The sequence below is a fragment of the Schistocerca nitens genome, chromosome 2 (genome assembly GCF_023898315.1).
Source record: "Schistocerca nitens isolate TAMUIC-IGC-003100 chromosome 2, iqSchNite1.1, whole genome shotgun sequence".
NCBI classification, from domain to species: domain Eukaryota; kingdom Metazoa; phylum Arthropoda; class Insecta; order Orthoptera; family Acrididae; genus Schistocerca; species Schistocerca nitens.
In genome coordinates this window covers 410792458-410819926 of record NC_064615.1, presented here as the reverse complement: position 1 = coordinate 410819926, position 27469 = coordinate 410792458, and the positions used below count along the sequence as shown (strand labels likewise).

General features: G+C 38.3%; 2 protein-coding genes across 5 annotated transcripts in view; one reads left to right on the top strand and one right to left on the bottom strand.

Moving 5' to 3' along the window:
• Window positions 1-6910: 6910 nt before the first annotated feature.
• LOC126236269 (BAG domain-containing protein Samui-like) lies at window positions 6911-19193 on the bottom strand. 2 transcript variants are annotated; one of them, XM_049945426.1, is made up of 2 exons: window positions 18936-19193; window positions 6911-9453 (listed from the first exon to the last, which is right to left on the bottom strand). In XM_049945426.1, the coding sequence occupies exons 1-2, from the start codon at window positions 19104-19106 to the stop codon at window positions 7363-7365; spliced, it is 2262 nt and encodes a 753-aa protein (XP_049801383.1). In that variant the 5' UTR covers window positions 19107-19193; the 3' UTR covers window positions 6911-7362. The 2 variants fall into 2 exon arrangements, with proteins under 2 accessions (XP_049801383.1, XP_049801384.1); XM_049945427.1 differs by lacking the exon at window positions 18936-19193 and adding an exon at window positions 17603-17760.
• A 588-nt stretch (window positions 19194-19781) lies between these two features.
• LOC126236268 (zinc finger protein 263-like) overlaps window positions 19782-27469 on the top strand; it is an 83583-nt gene continuing 75895 nt past the window's right edge. The window contains exons 1-2 of one of the 3 annotated variants that reach the window (XM_049945425.1): window positions 19782-20076; window positions 20245-22900. In XM_049945425.1, coding sequence (XP_049801382.1) covers window positions 20288-22162 — 1875 coding nt within the window. In that variant the 5' untranslated portion in view covers window positions 19782-20076; window positions 20245-20287 and the 3' untranslated portion in view covers window positions 22163-22900. Of the gene's footprint in view, window positions 20077-20161; window positions 22901-27469 lie in introns of those variants that run through there. The other 2 variants (XM_049945424.1, XR_007544888.1) reach the window with 2 other exon arrangements.

The following is a 27469-nucleotide window of genomic DNA, read 5'->3' as shown; positions in this document are numbered from 1 at the left end:
TGTCATTTCTCATTGACAAGTCAGCATCCACATTATTTTTAGCTTCCATTTTTGCATTTCCCTTTTGTTCGAGAACCTAGTTGGAGACTCGTTATGTTACATGTTTTGGTATGAAGCATTATCCATAATTATTTTGGATGGCAGTTTCGGAATTACTTTCCCCGAAACTCAATTTGAAATATTTTTGTCATTCATTTGTCTGTGCTAGTGTTCTGTTGTACAACCAACATTGTAAATGAAATGTGTGCTCTGTAAAAAGCCAGCTTCAGATCCAATATTCACCACCACAATCTTGTTGCTTCCACTATCAATGTCCATGATGCCTAAACTCCAGAGCCTTGACAACATTTTCTGTAAGTAAGGTTTTTGTCCACCCAAGTTTCGTATTACGGGACTTTCCGCCTTGCTCCCTTAATTTCTTTAGTTGTATTAAGAGTTTGCGTTGTCAGTCAGTTACTTCAGTCCTCTACCAGAGTCTATCTTTTATTTACAGATCTCTTCCAGATAAATCCCATTTCACCCAATGTGATGCAAAACAGCTTTCTGCCAAGAAAAATTGATTTTTTGTTTTACAGCAAAAAGTTATTTGCCTAATTTCAACACTATTTTTTTTAATTAATGTAAAGTGCTCCATCGTCTGTCGAATTACCCACTTCTAAAGTTCTCTAAAGTGATGGGTTTCCTCCCAAAATTCTTAGGCCTCTTTCTGGTCGATTGCAGTGAACTAAATGGTTTATTTCCATGTTCCTTTCTGATGTGTCCTATTGCAGCTAGGCTGCCTTTGTATAAATTGCAGACTTTTGATGGGCACTGTACATTGTAGACGACCAAACAGTCGGTAACCGCAAATGCCTCTTCTTCGTAATTCACACATGTAGAACACGCTATCCATCGATTCTGAGTAACATAAGCAAATCACTAAATATACTAAGCTATCTGATGCTGGTAACTAAAATAACAAGAGAGAACGACGTAAATCACCGCAAGTTGTACTACACCGCTATACAGGTAACGGGCAACCTTTTTTGTGCCCCTGTAGGGCAGTAGCAGGGTTTCTTCCCCCACCAAGAGCGCTTCTAGATTACCGACAGACTACAGGCCCACCGCACACGGAGCAACTGGTTAGCAACCAGTAGGCAACTGGTCGCTTGCGAATCACAACCTGCATTATTAAACGAGGATCTGCGACGGTGCGACTGCAGAGCGTCTCACCAATAAATCTCTTTCAACGAGTTACCAACCAATTGCCAGTGACGCGGCGTCCGTGTTGCCAAGCGATCTGAGTTGCGTCGTGTCGTCTACCACAGCTCTGTATTCGTTCCATTTTAAAATAACGAGCAGGTTTTGAACATTGGCTTTGAAACGGTAGTGGAAAAACATCCCACTTGCATGTTTATCACCCCTCCTCCCACACAGAGAGACAGGAGGGTGGGAGACGGAAGAATTTCGGCATAACAATAATTTTTACTTACAGGTAGCATGTAACAGAGTTTAAAAATGCATTAAGCCTGGAATTAAAGGAGCGTGCGACTTATGTTATGCCTTCATTTCATTGCTTTTTGTTTCCTTTTTTCGCATAGGATTTGCGATAAAAGTGCGATAAAGCATGACGCCGTTTATCGTTTCTTACTCGCTATGCAGGTAAAGTTAAATCTTTTACTTTGTGAAAAATTTGTAAACTTCTAGTGCTACATTCAGGCTCGCACAATCGGATATTTTCAGAAATATTTAATATATCTGCTTTCTTTTCCTAGTTAGTAAGTAATACTGCCACCCCTCACCATAAACAGTTTTATTTGAAGCTATACGTTTCGATTTTCCATCATCAGGCTTCTTACAGTCCGTACATTTGTTGTTCTATGCGCCTTGGCATTTCTCCAAAGTCCTCTTGTTGGCAAATATTACCTTGCATCCTGTTTGGGGTTTTTATCAGGAACCAGCGTATTTCTGTTATAATATAGCACTTCACCTCTTGTCGAAAGTCACAGTGCGTAATCCTTAAGGTACGAATATTATAAATGTGTAACTCACCTTTTCAGTCCTGCATCACAGAATCGAATTTGATGTAGTTTGGTATGGGTATAGTTTGAACTCATTTCAGGTACTCTTTTTTTATGTTCCTCCACAAATTATATCAGCAGGCAGAAGTGAACAGTCGATAATAGTGAATCAAAGCAGCAAAGAATTTGTATATATATATTCAACAGGTTGCGTAGGCGATTAGAGTGATGTCAAATTGGTAAGTACAAAACCCACTCAAAAAGATCTCTACAAAAATCCGCGACGATATATGCTCATTTTTACGGTTCGCCCCAAATAGTCATATGTATAATTTCTTTCGACTGCACCTGGAGCAGCGAATCGGAAAGAGGCCACAAAAATGGTGATCAAGGGTGAACCGTAAAAGATAAACATATGTTGTTGAGAAATGTTTGTAGAGATTTGAGATCTACCTATTAGGACGACATCAAATTATGTACCACATATTGATTAGGCAGCGTGTTGTTGCCGGCAAACTCTACTTAATGTAACAGATTACATTTAAACGGCTGAATAAACTTTCATCAAACATTTTTCACAACATTTCTTATTAAACTACCCTTCAAATAAATAAAAAAACTGCATTGAAAACAATGCATACGTATCGGGAGCTGTGATGCAATATACATAAACCCGTTAAATTTATAACATCTGACATCGAGCGATGGGGCAGCGAAGGGGGTGGCGCACAAAGCGTGCTGTGCTTCCCCGGTACTTATCAAACAATAGCACTGATACGCGAACGAAGCCGCGGATAAAAGGTAATTGAATATGTAGCTAAATAGACTCATCGATGGAGAACTTTCGGAAATGCTTGCAGGTGGTATACTGCTTACGTAGCAATGTGCAGCCATGCATTAAACAGACCAACAGACAATTTTCAGACAGTCTGTAGAAGAGTATTGCCATCTGTCTTTGTTCATACCTTACCTCGATCATTTGTTAAGTGAAACATTCCCTAAAACTCAGCTACAAAGAATCGGATATCCACAAAAATTGTTGTCGGAAAACTTTTATGATAAAGATATTGAGCACGTTTTGCAAAGTCCTGAACAATACAAAGGCGACTGCTTTGTTTTGCATATTTGAAGGGAGAACCACAAATCTGGTAACATATGGTTGAACATATGAAAAAAAGTCTCTAGTAGAGATCCATAAAACGGAAATGGCACATATTAATTTTCTTTCAGTTGTTGGGCACCTTTCCCATCACAAGCAGCACTGTTAAGAGATCATTCTAACTTTAAGCCATGTCAAGAAATACTTCCGCATCGGGTGACAGAAGATCGTTAAAATGGCCTGGCACCGATGCATATCCATCAAGAAACTGCGTCAACAAACACAGAGAAAGTGTTGGATATCTTCCGAAGGAAACACGAGAAGAAACTTTCATTGCATCACATGTGATAAACACTAATAAAATTAAAAGTGTGTGTGTGTGTGTGTGTGTGTGTGTGTGTGTGTGTGTGTGTGTGTGTCGCAAAGCGTATTCACCCTTCTAATCCTTGTGCGCTACTTTTTCCCGCCCTGCCATCACCGCCTCACATGAATCTAAAGAAAATACATTCCTATGGGATACCTATAGTACTCAAGAGACTGGACGGAGAATTTTCTGACAGGCAGACAGCAGCACGTTATCCTGGCTGGAGAGTCATCTATGCTCAAGTAATATGTAGTGTCCTAATGGGAGTGTGAGGACTCTTGCCATTCGTATTATAAACTAATGCTGTTGGGGGTACTTTTCTGTCCTACAAGTTGCACACAGAATTTGTAAAAAGACATTTGTGTTATCAAGCCAATTGCAGCACCAAAATTTAATAGTTGAAACAAATTATTCAATAGTACTTACTGCCTAAAAGTAGGTAATGCTGTCATAAACCAGAAGTCCAGTTTGAAACAAGTCACTGCCAGAGGTGACTGAGCCACACAATTTATAATCCGCAATTTTAAATCTGCTCTTCTGGTGCAGACAAATTCACCACCCTAATGACTTCAAGGCCAGAGGCATGACCCACTACAGCACCATTAAATGTCACATTGGGCTAAACATTGTACACAGCCTCCATCCTATGACGACATTGACAGACACAAATCAACTTGACTGGCACAAATTCAGATTAATGATTTTCAGGTGAGTTACTGATTATATAACCACCAGTAAGACACCACAGTGTCCTATTTAAATTGGAGCAGGCATGCTAATGAAAAATGGTTCCCTACTATGTGCAATTTTTTCCACAGTTCCTATTTTCCACCAATACAAAAATACATAATTTCTGTGCGAACTGGGCAGGGATGTTTGTAAGCATGTCAGCAGAATTGCTGTGCCAAAAGATACAATGACTACGTCTCCTCACACTTGGCATAGTCAGCTGCTCTTAACTTCTTCAAACAATTCACAATACATTTGTGGGAATTTAGTATCTATGCCTCACTTCAAGTTTTTTTTTTTTTTTTTTTTTCTTTTACAAAACTATGGACAGTGTTCTTTACTCTTTAGTATCTTGTACTAATTTTTTTAAACGTCTGCTGTAAATGATGATATGCTATTTTCAGGAACTGTCCATGAGAGCAACAGTCTTCAAACACATACTAAGTGAAAAATTCAAGCTGAGACATCTTTGTGATGGCAATAACTTAGGTACCTAAATTACTAGGAACTACAAAGAAAGTAGTTTGTGGAGAGATCATGCACACTACACAAAGCAAATTATCATAGTCAGTGCTGAGGAGGGTAGCCTGATATCTACACCAATGAACAATAACCAAGTGTTCACACCTGACAAGACTCCAAAAACAGACCAAGAGCAAGAAGCTATGAACTACTGCCTAGTGTGAAACAACAGGCAGTTTAATGTATGCTCTTACAAGTGTAAAGGTCATACCTAGCCTGCTTGATAAGCATTGCCAGCCACTTCCCCACACTTGCAGGCAGTAAAAAATTTTAAGGTATTAACAGTACTACATTACTGTTTTCAAAAGAAGAAATATGCCAAATAATTGGTTATTGTGGTGCAGATTGGACCTGATACTCCCAAGTCAGGATGTTGGCAGCTAGAGATTTGTTTAAATCCCACGAAGCAACGACACCCTGGCAAAGTAAGAAACAGCCAACAGTAGCCTTATTCAAATATGAGGCAGAATATATAGTCTTGACTGCAGCATGTTAGGAAGATCTATGGTTCTAAGATCTGACAGCGAGATTTGCTAAATGAAAGAAAGATGCTATTAAGCTACTGTGTGACACGACAATTTACTTGTCTAAGGCTATTGGCCACTATAGTTGCAGACACCTCATAAGACAAAAAATAGTCAGCTCAAGTCATTAGAGCACATACCTTCAGACGTAACACTGACATGTGATGGCACAGCCTCATCTGCCATCACCATACCAATGGAACACTATTACAGACAGAAGATTCATACTTACCTGATGTGTTCAAATGTGTGCTTTCAGTCACTGAAACCTACACCAGCAATAACCTCATCTCCACCTTCTGGTGGGTGCACCTCTCCTGGGAGGGATTTCCATTCACAGCATATCCAAAAGTCTCTCTCCCTGCCACCTCTCCACCCCCCCCCCCCCCCCGCTCCTCCTCCTCCTCCTCAGGATTTTCTTCCTTCAGTTTGTCCCCATTTAATGAAATCTATATATAAAACCACTACCCAGCCTCTTTTCTTTGACATATTCAATGTAAAAATCTTAAATTTATAAACAGAAATCTAATTTCCAATTACTCTAAACTCATTTGTGTTTTTCTCTATATATTACTTTGCCAAAACTGGAGCATCCGTGATTGAGATTACAGTTTCCCCAATTATGCCATTGCTGAGAAGATGAAATAAATCACTGTAAACTTTTATTATTAATTATTATTGAGGAATTTTTTCCAAAATTACAATTTGCATTCAGCAAGCGATTCATAATAAGGCTGCAACTATAGGTGAAGTACCCATCTTTCTGAAACTTTTATAAGCAACATTGCTTTTATAAAGAAACACGACTACACCCCAGCTTGCAGTATACTGATACACAATAACAACTTTCATATCACAGTGCTGGAGAACCAAAGGTGAGGGAGGTGGAACACACCATACGCAAGGTGGCAATGTGCTCCTGCACTGTGTGCTAGTAGTGCATCAAAGTAACAGTACCTTGCTTATTGTGTGCTCACTTTATTGTAATGGTCATCTGACAGTTTAACATGGTTACAAGCTGCTTACAAGCTGCCAATTTGCTATCAATATTTTTATGTCATTGAAATATATATATAGATATATTTTTCCTGCGTGGAATGTTTCCCTCTATTATATTTTTGTCATTACATTTTCACATACTGAAGTAGTGCTGCTTGAGGTTGGGCAGGATGAATGTTTAAGTCCATTATTATAATATCTTTTACTGATACCTCTACCACTATTATTTTTAGAACTTGTTTTAGCAAAAACATAGCAGTACTACATTTATGTAGTTGTTGTCTTACATTTTAAACAAATAAAAATATTAATAATAATAGTTATTCCACCTCTTCTGCATTTCGGTTCTGTAAATACTGATGACTACATATACATTTGCTGATAAAGTCAATAGAACTGTAAATCACTAAATGTGGAGAATATCCACAATGTATTTCAATTTATAAATATGAAAATTTTCCCCTCAAGCAGTGACACTGAAAAAATTATGTTAAAGCAATCATTTGAAGATTTTTTCCTACTAACAGTGGAGGACAGGTAGAGTTTGGACCGGGGTGCACAAGTCAATATGTCTGAACTACTGGGTTCATTTATAATGTATTATGGTGAGTAGTACTCCTAAACTTGGCCAAAGGAGGATGACTCAGGGAAAACTAATTTCATTACATGTGGATACAAGAATTTTTACTATTTATTTACATTTAAATATTTGTACATATAATTATAAAAGTGCTATAGGCTTATTCAATGTTTAATTTACAGAGAAAATTTATAAGAACAAATATTCATTTCATACATAGTTTAAAAGTTTAGAAATTATCACAGCTCAAAGAAACTGATCCAGTTACAACAAAAACATCTGACATATCTTTGGCAAGATTATCCACATTATATACATCACTTAAAAGTATAAAGTGATTGAGGACACATTCAGTACCAAGGAACAACTGAAGTAGAAATAAAAACTGGTATCACTCACATCCATGAGACAACAGCACCAGAAATCAACATAAATAAATCTATACACATTAATGAGAATAATACTTTCCAACATTTTACATGTCTCTGCAGTCTTTATTAAAATACTCTTAAATAAGTTATTTTTTTAAAAAAGTTCTCAAAAAATTAACTTTTTTGTGCTTCTTCTGAACTAGAAATTGTATCTGACTTGCTACTAGAACCTTGTTTAGGAGGTTTTTTGGATGGGGATTTCACTTTTTTACCAGTCTTCTTTTTCTTTGTATCAACTTCTGGTTTTGGATCCTTATCAGAGGTTAGTTCAGAACTGGCATTTTCTTTTGCTGATTCTTGCTGTGTTTCACTCAATTCTTCAGCTTTCGGAGGGTTTGTTATTTCCGACCCAGCTGGTATTGGTTCAATTTGCATCACAGATGTCTCATCTACAGTCTTTGGTTCAGCTTCTTTTGAATTCTCTGGTGTAGCACTAACATTTTCTTGCATTTCTGTCTCCTTCGCTGTCTGTGGTAAGTGTGGTTCTTTAACGTCACCTTCCTTCTGAATTTCCACATCTGTTTTTACTGCCACATCTTTCTGTGGAAGAGCCTCTGCGTCCATCTGTACCAGATCAGTCTGATTTGATGCAGGTGGTTCTACTTCCATATCACTTTTATCTACCTTCTCTGAAGGCTTCTCACTTGCAACCTGATTAGTTGATTCAGTCAATGGAGCCTCAGGTGTCACTACCATGTCCATTGTCAGCTGTGTATCAGCTGATTCTCCCTTATGTTCATCATTTTCATTTTTATTAGTTTCAGTTACTTCTGCTGAAGGCTGAGACTCACCTTTTGTTTCTATCGGACTTGATTCTGTCTCAGACTGTTGTGTTGGTGCTGAGTGCTCAACATCCATTTTCTCAATATGTTCCTCAGTCTCTTTAACATCTGGCTCCATTTTCTCACCTGCATTTTCCAGCACTGGAGGCTCAGGCGCAACTATGTCAGCCTCCATCTCTTCTGCTGGATTTTCTTCTCTCAGTTCAGTTGTGTCACTATTATCTACTGACTGCATCCCTTGTGTGTCTTCTGGAACTGCATTTTCTTTCTGTTCCTCTGGTGCTGGCACCTTCGATTCCAGAATACTGATACATTTCTGTATACTGCGTATTGCTTCCTTGCGTGCTTGCCTCACATTTTCCTTACCCTCCGTATCAATATCATCTAGCTTTAATAAATTCCTTGTTAACATTTCATCAAGGTATATATACTGCTTATCTTTCCTGGAGGTTCCAGCAAAATTTTCCACCATTCTCTGAAGATTTTCCACATCCTTCTGGACAGCTTGAACACGATGAATTGGATCATTAGGCTGTTGAGGCTTTGGCTGCTGAGGCTTAGGTTGTTGTGATGGCTTGGGCATCTCCTTTGGTTGCTGCGCTGCTGGCTGCTGCATACTTGGCGCTGAATTCTGTTGAGAAAATATTGTTTCAGGTTTTGAGTGTGGTACATTCTGCTGTGGACGAGTATATTCTGTCCGTGCTGACTGTGGTGGAGAATAAAAACGCTGTTGTGGCTGGAACTGGTGATGCGATGTGTACGTCTGTGGTTTTGAAAATGTCTGTTGAGGCTGTGGAGGAATCCTCTGTGGAAACACTTGTTCTGGAGGTGGTTCTTCAGAAGCCAGATTCTTAGGAAGAATAGGTTCATCTCTCCCTTCAACAAAAATAGGTATATGCCTCACATTGCTAGACGATTGCTGTGGTGACTGCGGTTTCTGAGGTGCAACAGGTGGTTTTCCTGGTGTTATGTTAACTCTGGAAACATATCTTTGAGGCTGAGGTGTTTGCTGAGGTTGATTTTGAGGCTGGGGTGGTTGCTGATTTCTAGCGTCAGGAGGTGCAGACATGGAACGATGGCCACGATTCCCACCGTCATCTCTACCAGCTTCTCCTTGCTGAGGGAAAGGGTTCCTGCCTCTGTTATCCTCTGGCTTTGGAGATGATGTGCCCATTTCACTTTCCACATTGCTGCCACTACTGCTGCTTCTTGCCTGTGTGTGTGGTTCAGCTTCACTTGACCCACGTCTATTCTGTCCCCAGGTGCCAGTATGTGATGGTGATCCACTCATTTCTCCAGCCCAAGGAGGACATCGAAGTTGGTCTGCAAATTCTGGATGTCGCTGTGCCAGATCATCTAGATGGGCACGAATATCCTGTCGTCCACTCCTGGGCATCATGTCGTCGTCAAATGGAAAGCCGGTCTGAAAGAAGCAAACTCATAAATATTTGTAGTACTTAAACATGTGGGTTACAGATACCTTGACTAGATTACATTAAGAATAAATCATTGCAAGTTACTAGCAGTGTTCAACAACACTCAACAGACATTACAAATACGTTATCATCAGATATTTAAAAACAATGATTTTTCATAGTTGTCCCCAAAACTACTAAATTTAAGGCTCTGGGCCCTGTTCTGTGTACCTGCAGCCTCTCAGGTGTCATTGATTGTGACACGACAAGAATCCATAACAATAAACAGTATCTGTTACATGTGTTGTATCCATTACTGATAGTCTACTTCCCAGCATTTCAAATCACAACCTTAACTATAGTAAAACTAAACAGTGATCTGCACGAAGTTTATTTTGGCTTATATTTCCTCCCAGAGATTGGAGCATTTATTTAATTCTTTCCAGTTATTGGGGCATTTGGATGTGACTCTAGTGTGATATACTGCTTGGGAACATGAATGCAGGCATTATTAAGGTTCCAGTTGACCCACCTGACCACAAGGGAGGAACACAATTTGCATCAAGCACATCATAAACCCTTCACACCTGCATGTGCCATCCAAGAACAAGTAATGGGCTACTTGCTCTATTCCACCATCCCACACTGCTGGTCAGAGATTAGTGGCAGCCTGATTAGGGGATCAACATACCATGCGTAGGCTGCCATGAACACCACAAACTGCTGCTTTTGGACTGGTGCATAACTGAAAAGCATGGATTGCTGATAGAGTAATACTGTGCTCAGTAATTAAACACAGTTCTGCGATATCCTGGATGAACATTACCTACAAGTATGTCAGCAACCGGGGGAAATGCCCCATTCCTCCAATGTTTAGGAGAGGCACAGATATGTTACTTCTGGCATCAAATTTTGGGGAACTATTGAGGACAATACTCATCCCACATGGCACATGTACCTACAAACACCTGCATGAAAAGACAATCCTTTGGCCCAGACCTGTCCCAAATGGAACGTGTGAGATCAGCTCGGGCACTAACTCTGTCCCAGTGCCAGAATTCTGGCTATCAAGGACTAGTTAAAATTATTGGAGGCCAGCTTGCCTTAGTAGAGGCTAAAATGGCTCATGACACCCTTGTCAACAAAATCAATGCAGTCAGGCAAGGAAGACCACAAGAGAGAGGGGTGGAGGATGCAACATCGCAGTGATAAGTGGCCACACACTACCCCAGTTCTTTGACACAATTTTGTAATCATCAAAATAATATAATCACATACCCTCACAATCTGTGAAGTTTTCTTTCATTTTCTCCTCTCCTTACGGGTGCTACACATTTATTGTGGGACTGGGTATATTTGTTCATATTTTGCTCTATACAGTAAAATTTATTGAAGATACTACTGGTAAAATATGCATTCTATTTTCTTTTGTCCCACTACCTTTCTGGTCACACTCTTAGTTCCTCTGAATAGAACATCTCCACTTCCTAAGACATTGTCTAAGTGAATGCCTTTCACCATTTTACACAGAATGTGATATGACATGTAAAATAGATATACAATCAAACAATGTGCAATAGTTATCAGGTATTGAAAGTCTGTCTGAGGGCTGTAGGCTGTTTAGAGTGTACCTTGGTTTAAAACTTCCACGTGGCATTTGTTTCTTTCTTCAAAGATTAAGAAAAGCCCAAGCAGAAAAGTTAAAATGTTCACACTGAGGTAAGTAGAATATAGCCTCTTGCTAAGCCAAGCACACCATCTCCATTTACTCTCAAACATTGACAACACAATCATCTGCTACTGGGAGTTCTGTATCCACCTGCATTATTTCACACAGACCCATCCAACTCCCTACCAAGATGTCTAACACATACTTGTGTGGTGAATTATATCGTGAGGAACCAATACATGACTGAAATCCTGATAATTTCATCTGCAGGATTTGGCCAGTAAGTACAGGTCATGTCTTGGTGTAAAATTCTTGAACCAAACTTACAAGATCACATGGCAACTGGATTTTTGTATTTTTTTTTTTTTTGTATTTATGGTGCATGAAGTTCAGAACAAATATCAATCCACCAAAGCAGTTACATGAAACTCTGATAAATTCTCAAGAAAATAGACTTATGTTTTCCGAAACAATGCTCACTCACTGGGTTTCATTCTCAAATGTTACCTTTTTTAAAGAAAGAGGCATGTTCAACAAGCATTATTATGAAGTGCAAAATACATAAAGAGGGAAAAAATTAATTTGTAATGGTTTTGAATTCAAACAACCCTTAATAACATTCTTTTACAGAAGTTCAGTATTTTGGCAATGAAAACTGGATTTTCATGTGCAATACACAATTGGAAATACAATAGTGTGCATTTTCATAAATAAGACAATTAGGTAAGTGATAATTGGCATATATTTCATGAATTCTATTTTAAATTATGTTGGTATTCAAATTTAATGGAAAAAAACTGAAATAGGGCTAACTAGCAACCTTAAGTCTTAAGCACTGCCCATATATCATTGACGTGTTATTTTACACATCACAGAAATACTCTCAGAACATCCATTTATAAGTTATATCCAGGAATCAAACCCACATCCCCCATATGGCATGTTAACTTTCTACCACAGGACAACTTGGACCTTGATTTTGAGGATTAAATACACTTGGAAATGTCTATTTTCTCAAAAATTCTTTGAGAGTTGCATCACATTGCTTTGGCAGACACACACACACCATAAATATAAACAAATTACAAAAATTAAATTTCCGAGTGCACTACTACTTAGTACCAATGCCCCAGATGCAATTCCAAGACTTTCCACAGTGTTACGATGTGTGTGTGTGTGTGTGTGTGTGTGTGTGTGTGTGTGTGTGTGTGTGTGTGTGTGTGTGTGTGTGTGTGTGTGTTTGCTACTCACTCGCCAGTCTACAAAAAACTGGTTTAATTCACACATTACATGCAAGTGACTGACCCAAATGGCATTAAACAGGTCATGAACCAGAACAATAGATACAGCACCAAAAATATGAAACATCTAATGCAGCAATATTTCAGTTTCTTTTCATTCCATTAAATCTATTGATAATTCTGTACACACAGGGTCTGTAAACAAGTAAAACATATTCCTAAGAGGGTAACAAAAACATTTAATGTTCCACAAAATTATCCGACATTATTTCTTACATCTTGTCACACGATATTTCAATGCCACTTTAACATGTTGTATATGTAAAGTAAGCAGAAAGGAGAGTGCACTCACAGTAATTTAATAAAAGTCATGTAGACCAAAAATTTAGATTAGGCCTAAGCCAATATCTGTCTTTTGTCAACATTTCAACTAGTTCCACCATGAATCACTAAAACAAAGCCTTTAAAAACCTCAACATTTATCTCAGTCATTATTTAGAATTCTAGCATTTCTAACTGTTATCCAGTCAGTCACTGTCTGGTTAGTTGGACGGATGTGAGGCAACAGACACGTTATTTTGAGCTTTGGTTACTGTCTAATGTGTTATATTTGCCACAAATTTGGAAGACAAAGTATATGTTTCCAGAAGTAACAACTTGCATTCACAAGCTGACATACATACAATCATGTACGCAGATTGAGGCTGAGGAGCACAATGACAGGGTTCTTTAATTTCATGAGCAACCATGACGCATTAACAAGTCCTTGATGCCTTAGCTAAACAGTAAATTGGTCCCTACATTACCTGTTGCAGATACTACTAAATCTTTTTTTTTTTTTATATGGGAAACAATTCTAACAACATAAATGGATGAAATACTAACAGAAAGTTTGTACTGTTCATTTTTTTATTAAACCTCTGTGTCCGATTACCAGTGAAATCTTTCAGCAAACCATAGTTAGACAAGTCTGCTATAGCTTTAATGATTTGGCCCAGGAAAATCTGAAGCAACTTCAGGAAGCCACAGAAAACTAAAATGAAGGTGTCTGGGCAGGTATTTGACTGTGTATATACACCAAGTATTTCAATGCTACCGACTAGCAGACTGGCATCCCTGGTCACACACTCGCCTGTATTTTAACTAAGTATTGGTATCCCCAAACATGTTGGTTTTGAGTAGGAAAGTTCAAACGTACCATAAACTCAAAAATGTCTAACCACAATGGGAATATGGGATTTTCACTGGATATAAAATATAATTATGGAATGGGGCAGGGGCAGAGGGGATGGGAGAGGGATGTAACATTTGACATCTATAGGCTTTGCCAACACACAGCAAAACTATCTTCCAACCACACCTACCCTACAGGTCAGCCCGTCCCCTAAACATCCATTATTTTAAAAACAACCTATGACAACTTCACTGACCATAACAGAACATTCATCAATACCTTTAATACACCCTCACAGCACCAATTAACCTACTTTAATATTTTTGAATGCAATGAAGGTTAATAAGCAGCTTACAACATTCTGAGACAGTAGTATGTTCAGGATGTGAGACAGTACTGTTGCAGTACACATTTCATAAAATGGCAATATTCCCCTACAACACCCAATTGGGGCAGTATTCAACACAAATTACTACTGCACAATTAAAAATGGCCTGTTCATGTAATTTAACTAACATAATAAATAATACACAATAAGGTTTCTGAATACTTTCTTTTATGCCACTTAGTCTAATAAAATTCTTTAGTATAATTTTTCAAGATAATGTGATCATTTCTTCATTCCAGATGCTACTTATAACTTTTGATGAAAATAGAAGCTGTGCCACAAAACTGCATAAGTGCTTAGAATGCACATAATTTTCAGATACTGCAGACAACACTGCACACAAAAATGCATTTCCCCCTTTATAAACCCATTCATTCACTAACAAGTGTGTTCAATTACTTTTTCCAACACCTTTGAACTTTTTTTGCACACACTAAAAACTTATAAAAGTTTGTAATAACATTTATTGTGCTACAGAGTTTAACTGGTAACTGCACTACACTCAGGACTTATGTTCCCATAACAGATCTGCAACCGTACTTCATTGTGTCCCTGAGAAGCACAACTTCACTGGGTAACATTGCGTTACAGGCTATTTGGGCACTTTATCAATAAGAGAAACTATAGTTTTTATCAGCTATACCAAAACTTATCAGAAATACACTGAATGACGACACTTCCCATCAATCTGTATTACTACCAATGATTGCTTCACTAAGTTCACTATGAAAAAGAGTTATATAGAGGACCAACCTGACAAGTATTCCCTTTAATTGCCCAGAATGTTCTCCAAACCAATAGCGAAAAATCGTGGCACACTGACATAGCGCATCCTCATCCATAAAAATTCCATCTTTTTTTGGGAACATTTAAGTCTATGAATGGTTGCAAATGGTCAATGATTGGTGAAAATGGACCAGAGGACCAGTTCATTCCACGTAAACACAGTGCACACAATTATGGAGCCACCACCAGTTTGCACAGCATCTCATGACAACCCGGATCCATGTCTTCGCAGGGTCTGTGCCACACTAATCCTACCATCAGTTTTCACCAACTGAAATCTTGACTCATCAGACCAGGCCACCATTTTTCAGTTGTCTAAGGTCCAAATAATATGGCCACAAGCCCAGGAGAGGCACTGCAGGTGATATGCTGGTAGCACAGGCAATCACATCGATCATTTGGTGCCACAGCCCATTAATGGCAAATTTCACCAAACTGTCCTGATGGTTACATTTATCATATGTTCCACATTTATTTTTGTGGTTATTCCATGCAGTGCTGTTAGTACTGGTAACTCTAGAGAAATACTGCTGCTCTCTGTCATGTGAATGCCATTGACCATTGCATTGTCCGTGGCAAGAAGTAATACCTGGAATTTGGTATGCTTGGCACACACTAACTACTCCAGATCTCAGAATATTGAATCCCATAAAGATTTCGGAAATGGAATGTCCTGTACATCCAGCTCGAACTACCTTCCGCGTTCAAAGTCTGAAGTCCATTCGTGTGGCCATAATCAAGTCTGACACTTTCATGTGAATCACGCAAGTACAAATGAAAGCTCCGCCAATGCACTTCCCTTTTATACCTTATGTAAGCGATATTACCATCGCCTCTATATGTGCGTATCGCCATCACATGTCTTGCCACATCAGTGTATGTAGAGTGTATGCACTTAATATGAATCTAAATACTTCAATGTGTAATGGTAAGACTTACTAACCAGAAGGTACTTTCAGAGAGTACAATTGCAAGTGACAATTCCCAGTCTTCTTTCAGACTTATCCACACATTTATAGGAGAATTTACAATTTAATGTGGCATCTGTACAAGAATGCAAATTGTCATAATTTTGCATTAACAATTCAATGCTGCAGGTGAAACAACTGGCAATTAGGTCAAATAAACAATAAGTGATAAGTTCTTTGACAGACTTGAATCAAATTCCATACCTCTGGATTGTTAGCCTTACTTCTACTAGCCAATCTGTCAAATTTGTCAATAATGTGATACAGCATTTCTGAATTTACCTGGTAGTTTTAAGCATCCATGAACAACAATTGTCAAATCTTAAGCAGACATTGCTAATGATGTAGACCTGGTTAGGCTACACATGTATCAGTCATCACAATTTTTTATTTCATATTGACATTTGTTTGGGTGGGAGTGGAGAGTGGTCAAAGGGCCTAATACACTGAAACGGCGTATAGCAAAATGTTTCAAATGCGTCATGAGCAATAGAAAATCAGCCTAGAAGCATCCTAATAAGACCAAATGTACTCTAACACTGTTCACAGGAAAAGAGTGACCAGGGTGGCTACTCAAATTTTATACAAAAATTCCTCAGAGTTCCAAGAGTCAAGAGGAAGATGGTGTCAAGAAGCTCGTGATAAATTAATGGCAAGTGGAATGGAGGGAGGGGGCAACATGCCACAATGACTTTTCTTCACTCTCAGCTGAGGTATGTAACAGCCATAAGCAGTAGTTTAACAATGGTTTTTAAAACATCAGTAATTTTTATGGACTAATATTCATATAATTAACACATGCTGAAATATTAAGTATTATAAAATTTGTGATTTTATAATACTCAATAAAATTAAATTTCTTTCCTAGCTTAAAAACCACAGAATTCCCCTGAGAACTCCAGGTTTTCCAAAATAATCACTGCCCTGGCTATTGCAGATTCTACTTTTAACTCAAATGACTCCATAAACTCCATCTCAAGATGAAATCTGGGCATTCCTACAATGCAATATGGAGAAAAAGAAATTCCATGCCATTTCAGTAGGCCGTAACACCTTACACGTTGCAAACAGTAAAAACTTGTGTGTCGTGTATACCAATAACTTGCTTTCATTGTTTTAAATGGGGGTAAATTCCTTCTTTTTAGCAAGTGGACTTTCCAGTTTTACTAGAAGGTTTAAATACATTAACACTTCGACTGACAAACCATAATGTAGACAGTACTTTGCTGAAAAACTTGAGCCCTTGATAAATAAGTTATCAACATTGTTTCCTTTCATGAAGCACAATGCTAAGAAAAAAACAAAGCAATGAGTGGTCCTTTTCAGCTGCTCAAACTGCACTCAACTTTCCATGTCATTTTGCCATTCTTTGACAATGTTGTAGACAGTACATTACTGTTACTTTGGATCTTCAGTTCAGGAAAGTGTTACAGCCTATAACACCATGTGAATTGGTCTCAACATACTGGACCACATTAGCTCAAAACAATTTTCAAGCTATTTGAATCTTACCCCATTTTCTATGTACACAAATTTTAACAACAATCTTATTAACATAACCTGTAACAATGTTTACTTCAACATATGGTGATACCTATCCAGCACAATTAATTAGGCCTATAATTAGAACCACGATTTCACCTAACTGAACTACAACTGTTGTATGTTTGGTAATCCTAGGTCACTTGCCCCTTAGATGACCACAGCATTTCAATTTCCTCCTTAACCTACCCCCCCCCCCCCCACACACACACACACACACACACACACACACACACACACACACACACACACACACACACACACACACACACACACACCGATAGTACAAGGGGAAAAAGATCTCTCATTAAATCTTGCTGTTCAAAAATAAACGACCGGTGATAGCCAGAAAAGTGAAACGTACAAGAAACCTGGTATTTTTACCTCACCTGCATGTAAGTAACAGGTCCGCGAGAACTCTGCGATTCCATCGTTATACCAACAGAGCACACGTTTAATACACCACTCCAGTATCCGTAACGCTACTGCGACGACCGCAAGGCAAACCGGACTTAAATACAAGGGCTGCTGACTCAGCAGCCACGGCCATTTGGGGCTATTTCAGTTGAACGATGCGCCAACTACGTCACAAGCAAAGTCTGTGGGTGTGATACGTGAATAACTTGCCCTCCCCACACGTGTTGAAGCCTGGAATATTCCCCAACCCCCAACAATCTCTGAACCAACTGACCAAAACATAACTACTAGTAATGTAAACCACCACAAAAATGTACACATACCAGACATACATCTGAAGCAGCGAGGTCGGCCTGAAACTCAACATTTCCTTCCCAAAGTGTCACGCCATACTTACAAGAGAACCCTAATATTGTATCGCTGATTCTGATAATGCCCCGTGAATGATTATCCTACGTTGACTACTGTCAACGTATCTATAAAAACAATTTCTTTCCTATGACAAATTCGTACACTAATAATTTCTTCTTTCTTGAGCGTTTCTTCAACCAAAACAGGCAGAAAACTATTATCAGGTCTCCCGTAAATCACCTGTGCGTAACAGCAACACACCGTTCGTGAAAATGGAAACAAATAATTTCACCGAATGTCACACGATTTCGCTTGACTAAACGTACGCCTACTACTAACAAGGTTTTTTTATGGCGAAGTATGCACACCAGGATACAAAAAAAAATCCATGATATATTTATAATTTGTTTCTGCAAACCGATATCTAACAGCACTCTCAAATGCTGGAAAAGTCCATGTCACAACAAGACAGTTGCAAAAGACATGCGGCTTACATCCACAGCAGCCCAACGAACTCCCTCATTCCTTACTGTTGACGTATCACTGTAACTGCGAGAATTCCAGTACAACTTCTAGCGGAGCGGAAAAAAACGTTTTGCAAGTGACATTTTTTTCCGGGTTGAGTAGCACCGAAGTGTTACTATGTGGTATCAAATACTTTATTTCCGCAGAACGTTTCAGAGTATACTGAAGAGCAACACTGCCGGCTACTTCCAAAACAAGAAAATGGAATTACGCTAGTCGTTAAATCCATATAACCCATATAATGCACTTTAATATTAAAACCTATATAACGCTTACTTGGATATACGGTTGCCTTAACTTTGCAAATGGGGTCACACTTACTTTACGCCAACCTCCTTTAAAGTGAAGTAGGTAAACAAATTGTGAATGAACACACGGTATCTTATAAACAACATTTGTTGATACAATTGTTGATATAAGCACACTTACCCTAGAAGAGAAAGATCCCGACGGGTGAACAGATCCCCAATTTGGAGCAGTATCAAAGAACATCTTCCGCTCTTGGTCAATATGATTTTTTAATTCGTTGATTAAATCATCACCAGATTTACCTCGGAGTCGTTCACTGAGTCTCGGTTTGTCACGAAACGAAAATGACATACTAAGAGATACCTTGGCGAGGCTGAATATATACACTCAGATCTGCCACCCACAAACCACCAGAACATTCTCCCACGACAAGCTCGAATCCACCAATAAGCGACGCGGTACGGTGCATCTCGTGTCGAAACGTACGATAATCGATGCCTGAGAACAGTAGCGTAGTTTCTAGAAACATCGAGATCTTTCAGATGTTCAAAACCCAAACTAGTACAATAACATGAAAATATACCACATTTTCCTAAAGTAAATAAAACCATTGAATTTCGTAAAGCAAAATGCGGTTGTAAATCATTTCTCTTACCCAATAACGTAACACTTTGTAATAACTTTGAATTGATCTAAATGTTTACCGACCTGTGAATAAAGCCAACGTAATTTATTTTTGCAAAAATAAGAGAATGTTAAAACGTTTTGATACCTGAGATTGTGTTACTAACAGATCTGCTCATGACATATGCGAAGTGTGATAAACTATGTTTTCTAAAAAAAAAAATAAAGATGCTTAATTCCACGCGTCAGATTTTTTATGTACTATACAAAACTTTTGTTCAAGTTTTTTTAAATTATTTTCTACTCTGGAATGTATAGAATGCATTGTTGTTGTATCTATGCAATCTCAGTAGTAAAATATCTTCAGAGACAGCAACTGGTGAGAAACAATGAAAAAATTGAGCGCGTAATTTGTTTTCGTAAAGTCTAAAATTTCAGTGCGTGGTAAAGATAAATTCTTGGTCAATTTTGTATGTGCTACTTCCAGTTATTTTTTGGCTTGTACCGCGTAAAACCTCTGTCACTACGGTACTATTACTGTACTAAGTAAATACGTCGTTTCATTCGAAAACTTAGGAGTCGGCGTAATTAATTAGCCTTATAAATGTGGTAACTTGATTTATCATTGCGAATAATTGAATGAAACTACAGACTTTTCATGAAGGCGGCCCCTCACAGGGACTGTGCAGATAGTAAGGTACTATTTCATATATTTAATGTAGTTGCTGTTTTGAAACTATCACTCAAATCTAATACCTCCGTAAATTATATTTCCTTCATAGATGCCTCTATTGAAAGGAACGACAGCAAATTATATTTGTCATATTTGTCGGCAATCTCATGAAAATCTCATAACTCTTCACAGGCACCATGTGTCTGCTCATACCTCAGAGGAACTTTCCTTCGCCATGATTGCCTTAAATGGTTGGACATTTACGAGCAGTGACGGAAAAGTGATTGAAGGTAGTGTAGATTCTGTAACTCACGACGGAATATGTGGTGAAAATGACGCCACGACGACGGAAACGGTGAAACAATCCGACGAATGTCTATCAGACATTTCATTACCAGCGACATCCTTGACTGATGACGGTCCAGTCAATTTAGTTCCTTTCTACAGCGAAAACTCTCCTTTTAAATTATCAGATGTACCATTGGATATGAGCATTTTACATGACAGTGGTAGCGTTAGTGAAAGAAGTGTGAATCCAGCAAAGAGTGCACAGCCACTGTATGGTGGAAATAATTTAAATGTACCTGTGATGCTTCAAGACAAACAAAGGACTGCTATAAGTGGTATAAATGACCAATGTGATCACTCACCTTCTGCAGTCTCGAGTGATGATTTCAGTGGTTCTGAAACTGAAACTGATATAGAGGTTAATGGAAGTGGACGATTATTCGATAGTGACTATGATATCAAGATAGATATTTTTGATGAATATGAAGACCTAGAAACAGAGGAAGGTAGCAGACCTCTTCGCCCAACCAGAAATGAGGATAGTATCAACAATTTGACAGTTGCTGAAAATAGCAGTATGGAATGCAGTAGTAGATGCGTTTTAGCAGTGGAAAGTTCCCAGAAGAAAGTGGTGAAGAAAGAATGCATAAATGACTCTTTAGCTTGTGTTACAGAAGACCCGAATAATACTTTTGAAAATGAAATTATGCCTTGTACAAGTGATAACAATTGCACGTTGGCATGTGCAGATACACATTCTCACAAAAATAACCAGTCTGTATTTGATGACACAAAAAAAGTGAGTGATAAATGCAGTGAGATTACAGCCTCAGATCACAATGTTGTGGAGTTTTCAAAAACACTTACCTGCAGTGCAGAGTACAATGATTCAGCTGATTTGGTTAACAGTGTGGACTGTCACAAGGGTAATTGTACTCTACAAGAGGTATTTGTACCTTTGGTAGAAACTGGCAGTGCAGAATACAGGCACAGTATCTGTGGTACTGCTGTAACAAACACGTCAATGGTTGATGAACTGAGCTCCCTGCACAGAAATTCAAGCCCCTTATGTAAAATATCTGAAAAGGAAGAACTCTTAGAAAACAGCAAAATTTATTGTGGAGTTAAATCTGTCTGTAACCCAGCACCTAAAATGAAAATTGAAAGACTTGATCCAAATAGTCTCACTGTTTGTACTTCTGCTTCAGAAATTATTTCCAGCCAAATAATCAGAAAAGACACTGTTCCAGTTTACAGGTGTGCAATTACATGTGTTACGCGCTCAGGTGGTTTCTTTAAAGCAAAAGTTGATCCAGGTCCTTTGAAAGATGCAACCATTAGTAAAGTAGCAGAAAGGCGTTTCTTTTGTGAATCTTGTGGTAAGGGTTATAAGAAGAAATCGCATCTCGAAAGGCATTTGCGAGCTCATACTGGAGAGCGCCCATTTCAGTGTTCGTACTGTACCAAACGATTTGCTGTAAGATCGATATTGAAACAGCATGTCCGCATCCATACAGGTGAGAAACCATACTGTTGTTCAGTTTGCCTACAGCGCTTTCCCCAAAAATCTGGCTTGATGACACATATGATGCTCCACACTGGGAAACCATTCAAATGTGATCTGTGTGAGAAATCATTTGTGTCAAACCACAAGCTGTTGCAACATTTAAAATCACATGAAAGCCAAAATATTTATTCCTGCTCAGAGTGCAAAACAAAGTTTTTCACAGAAGGAGCATTGAGGGAACATGGGAAGATACACAGTGAAGCAAAGCTTGAGCTTCCTGCATGGCAAGTGGATTTTTTGCAAAAAGATTTCTGATTTGTTGAAACATCTGTAACGTAACCTGACTGAATTTGTTTGTTTCTTGTGTTTTATGTGTGATGTGTGTTCAAAACAATGGTAAGGTCAGAAAATTTATATTAGGCCTATTATTTGTTAAAATGTGTCATTTTTGTATATCTAATGAAATGTTACTATCTACTACTCTGTTTCTGATTGCCTGGGAACATGTGCACTGTGCAGCAGTGAGTTGTTTACTGTCAGTGTTGTCTTTCGCAGTTTGTTATATGGTATTGATTTTAGGGAATCTGCTTGGTTGCATTTACTTTGTAAAATATGTTTTTGCCCTTGTACATTTATTTTCTTTTTAATATTTTGAATATGTTATTTTGTTGCAGATGTGTATCACAATTGTTTTTACTTATCTTCTGCTTTAACATTATAGTGATGTCTATGTTAAACATCTTTGAAACCTAGAAAAGAAATATAAAATTAAATTTCTGAATGTGAACCAACTGAGTGGTAGTTGTCTTCAAAATAAGTCTGTATTGTGATATCTATTGTATATTGTTTCATTTAAACCAAGCAGTGTGTCTACGTGAGATCTGTGGACCAATTGATATCTTAGATATGTTTGTTACACATGGAACTTGTTCATGTATTCTTTAATGAAAAATGTGATTTTTCTTATCTGTGATCATTATTGTGCGAAGATGTTGTTCTTCTTGTAAATGTATTTTTTGAAAACCTCTTTATCAGTTCTTAGCATCTTAATAAAACAGGTAGCTGACTTTCGTATGTACACAAAATATTTACCACTACCCCCCCCCCCCCCAAGTTCCACAGCTGGCTTGCCAACCTTTTTGTGTGTGTGTGTGTGTGTGTGTGTGTGTGTGTGCGAAATAATTATAGAAATAGTGGCATGTAATAACAAGCATATTTGTCTTAGATACTAACTTAACTGAAACAAATTACATCCATATTTACAATAATAGCTACATTACACCACTAATCTATTTTCACTTTATCACTCTTCTTTACTTGCCAGTGTTCCTTCAGCAAGATCCAGTATATATTAATGTGTCGAAAACAGAAAAACGACAGCAAAATCCTCTTGTGTAAATTATACAGTAAAATTTAGTCTTCTGCTATCTGTATGTAAATAAATGTGGAAAAATATGCTGGGGATTTGCATAAGTGTTGTGAAAACATTTTCAGCAGGAGTGTTAAAACATTTCTCAAGAAGAAATCATTTTATTATTATTATTATTATTATTTTGCTCATTCTATCACTTGATATCAATGGTATTTCATTGTGAAGTATGATTTTAATGTGGCCCAGGTCTTTGAGTGGGTTTACCTTGTATTCATTACGTCCAAAGGGCCCTACAGCTTTACGCATTATAACTATGATAGTCTACATTTGTTTGTTAATCTCCATTGTTCACTTTGATTAACAGAATTCCCGTTTGTGTGTGTGTGTGTGTGTGTGTGTGTGTGTGTGTGTGTGTGTGTGTGTGTGTGTAGGGAAGATGCTGTAATTATACGTAACTATGTGAACTGGGGTTTGCAGCATGGCTGTGGAGAGTTATGGTATATAAGTCAAATCTCTCACTTCCTGTAATAATAAAAATTGCTTCAAACCATTTGTTGGTTTTACTCCAAAATAGTATTCTACAAGTTTCAAGAGAAGATCTATATTCAGGAAATGCCAAAAGGTTTTATGTGTGGGTGCGGGGAGGAGGGGGAGGCATTTTTTGTGTTACGCTGTTGCATTCTTTGAATGTCAGCATTAGAGTATGAGCATTATGAAAATGTAATGATTGTGATTTTTATTGATCCCATAAGTTACCATTTCTACCTCTTACATCTGTGTCCTTGTAACATAGGGCATGTCATTATGCTTACATTGTAGACAATGTGTATATAATAGGTTACACAGTAAAAACATATAATAGATTACACAGTATATGCATTTTTTGTTGTTGTGCTCTTCAGTCCTGAGACTGGTTTGATGCAGCTCTCCATGCTACTCTATCCTGTGCAAGCTTCTTCATCTCCCAGTACTTACTGCATCCTACATCCTTCTGAATCTGCTTTGTTTATTCATCTCTTTGTCTCCCTCTATTATTTTTACCCTCCACGCTGCCCTCCAATGCTAAATTTGTGGTCCCTTGATGCCTCAGAACATTTCCTACCAACCGATTCCTTCTTCTTGTCAAGTTGTGCCACAAACTCCTCTTCTCCCCAGTTCTATTCAATACCTCCTCATTAGTTATGTGATCTACCCATCTAATCTTCAACATTCTTCTGTAACACCACATTTCAAAAGCTTCTATTCTCTTCTTGTCCAAACTATTTATCGTCCATGTTTCACTTCCATACATGGCTACACTCCATACAAATACTTTCAGAAACAACTTCCTGACACTTAAATCTATACTCAATGTTAACAAATTTCTCTTCTTCAGAAACGCTTTCCTTGCCATTGCCAGTCTACATTTTGTATCTTCTCTACTTCGACCATCAGTAGTTATTTTGCTCCCCAAATAGCAAAACTCCTTTACTACATTAAGTGTCTCATTTCCTAATCAAATACCCTCAACATCACCCGACTTAATTTGACTACATTCCATTATCCTCGTTTTGCTTTTGTTGATGTGCATCTTATATCTTCCTTTCAAGACACTGTTCATTCCGTTCAACTGCTCTTCCAAGTCCTTTGCAGTCTCTGACAGAATTACAATGTCATCGGTGAACCTCAAAGTTTTTATTTCTTCTCCATGGATTTTAATACCTACTCCGAATTTTTCGTGTTTCCTTTACTGCTTGCTCAATATACAGATTGAATAACATTGGGGAGAGGCTACAACCCTGTCTCACTCCCTTCCCAACCACTGCTTCCCTTTTGTGCCCCTCGACTCTTATAACTGCCATCTGGTTTCTGTACAAATTGTAAATAGCCTTTCGCTCCCTGTATTTTATCCCTGCCACCTTTAGAATTTGAAAGAGAGTATTCCAGTCAACATTGTCAAAAGCTTTCTCTAAGTCTACAAATGCTAGAAATGTAGGTTTGCCTTTCCTTAATCTTTCTTCTAAGATAAGTCGTAGGGTCAGTATTGCCTCACGTGTTTCAATATTTCTACAGAATCCAAACTGATCTTCCCCGAGGTCGGCTTCTACCAGTTTTTCCATTCGTCTGTAAAGAATTCATGTTAGTATTTTGCAGCTGTGACTTATTAAACTGATAGTTCAGTAATTTTCACATCTGTCAACACCTGCTTTCTTTGGGATTGGAATTATTATATTCTTCTTGAAGTCTGAGGGTATTTCGCTTGTCTCATACATCTTGCTCACCAGTTGGTAGAGTTTTGTCAGGACTGGCCCTCCCAATGCCGTCAGTAGTTCTAATGGAATGTTGTCTACTCCCGGGGCCTTGTTTTGACTCAGGTCTTTCAGTGCTCTGTCAAACTGTTCACGCAGTATCATATCTCCCATTTCATCTTCATCTACATCCTCTTCCATTTACATAATATTGTCCTCAAGTACATCGCCCTTGTATAGACCCTCTATATACTCCTTCCACCTTTCTGCTTTCCCTTCTTTGCTTAGAACTGGGTTTCCATCTGAGCTCTTGATATTCATACAAGTGGTTCTCTTCTCTCCAAAGGTCTCTTTAATTTTCCTGTAGGCAGTATCTATCTTACCCCTAGTGAGATAAGCCTCTACATCCTTACATTTGTCCTCTAGCCATCCCTGCTTAGCCATTTTGCACTTCCTGTCGATCTCATTTTTGAGACGTTTGTATTCCTTTTTGCCTGCTTCATGTACTGCATTTTTATATTGTCTCCTTTTATCAATTAAATTCAATATTTATTCTGTTATCCAAGGAATTCTACTAGCCCTTGTGAGGGCCAGTATATGCGTAATGTTACATAATGCACAATGATTTACAATATGTACACCAGAGCTAAAAAATACAATTTCGCGACAACATTAGCTTATGTTGTACATGAGTAGTTTTAATTCTAGTTTACTTTCTAATTCTAGTTTCTCATAATGTGGTACATGAAATTTATGACTCTCAGGACGAACTGTTACTTACTGTCTGCTCATGTACTCAGCCACACTATAGAATTCTTCTTCTATTGGAAACTTTTTTAGGGTTTCAGGTAATATCATCTCAGTTTTGAGGTTTTGTAGGCCTCTTTGCAATGCTTCTAATAACTTGATACTGAAAGATTGAGGTCATTTTTCGAAAATCTGGAGTCTTTGTGAAATGCCCCACAATTGTTTCCTGTTTCGTGTGTTATGAGGATGAACAGTCTCATTGGTTCCGGTTTTGTAGGATTTCCTAATGCATCACAATAGTCTTGAATATATACAGTGATGGACATGTCAAAATATTAAGATCTTTGAAACAGTTTCTACAAGATTCTTTTTGCTTCATTTTCGATTTAATTCGAATGGCTTTCTTCTGTAGTATGAATATTCTTTTCCTTCCATTCATTGAATTCCCCCATTCTGTGATTTCATATTGCTTGTATGGTTCAAAGAGTCCATGAAAAACTGTGATGCTTCTCTCAAGCTACACATTTTATCTACGAACTTGTGTCTGGAAATGGACAGTGTGTGCAGCAACAATGAGTCGTCTTGGAACACAGTACAGAGCTGCATCATATCCACGTCACAACGGGTGTTCAAAGTGACCTGTGTGGTAGTGGTTGTCATGCAGGATACGCATAATTGTACTTTGCCCTACACCATATTTGGGGGGCCACTTTCCTGGAGTTTGTGCTAGTGTGTGTCTCAATATCCTGTAGAACTCGGTCCTCCAGATCTCGTGTACACACAGTCCACAGCCTCCATGCATGTTCATCTTTCTGAAAGAACTCATGATCATACAAATGCCCAAAAAGGGCATGTTGTGTGATGTGGTTGGTGCCCGTGAGGGTACTTGTGGTAGAGCTGTGCTGCCTCGTGACCATTTCCATCTGCATAGCCATATGCAAACACCATCTCGGTTTGTTCCCTACATGAATACCAGACCATTCTGCTGCTTGCAGTGCACTGCATCAGTCATACAGCCTGCAATGCGTGAGGAACACGTGGCACTCGTCAGAGAAAAGTTCTTTCATCAGTGCCATCTACCATGGTAACATTGCGTTTCCAGACACATGTTCATAGGACCTTTCCTCCTCTATTTCCAGTCAGGAATCTGTCCCTGCAGTTTGTTGATTTTATTACTGTTCGCCCCCTCTCTCTCTCTCTCTCTCTCTCTCTCTCTCTCTGTGTGTGTGTGTGTGTGTGTGTGTGTGTGTGTGTGTGTGTGTGTGTTTAAGTCAT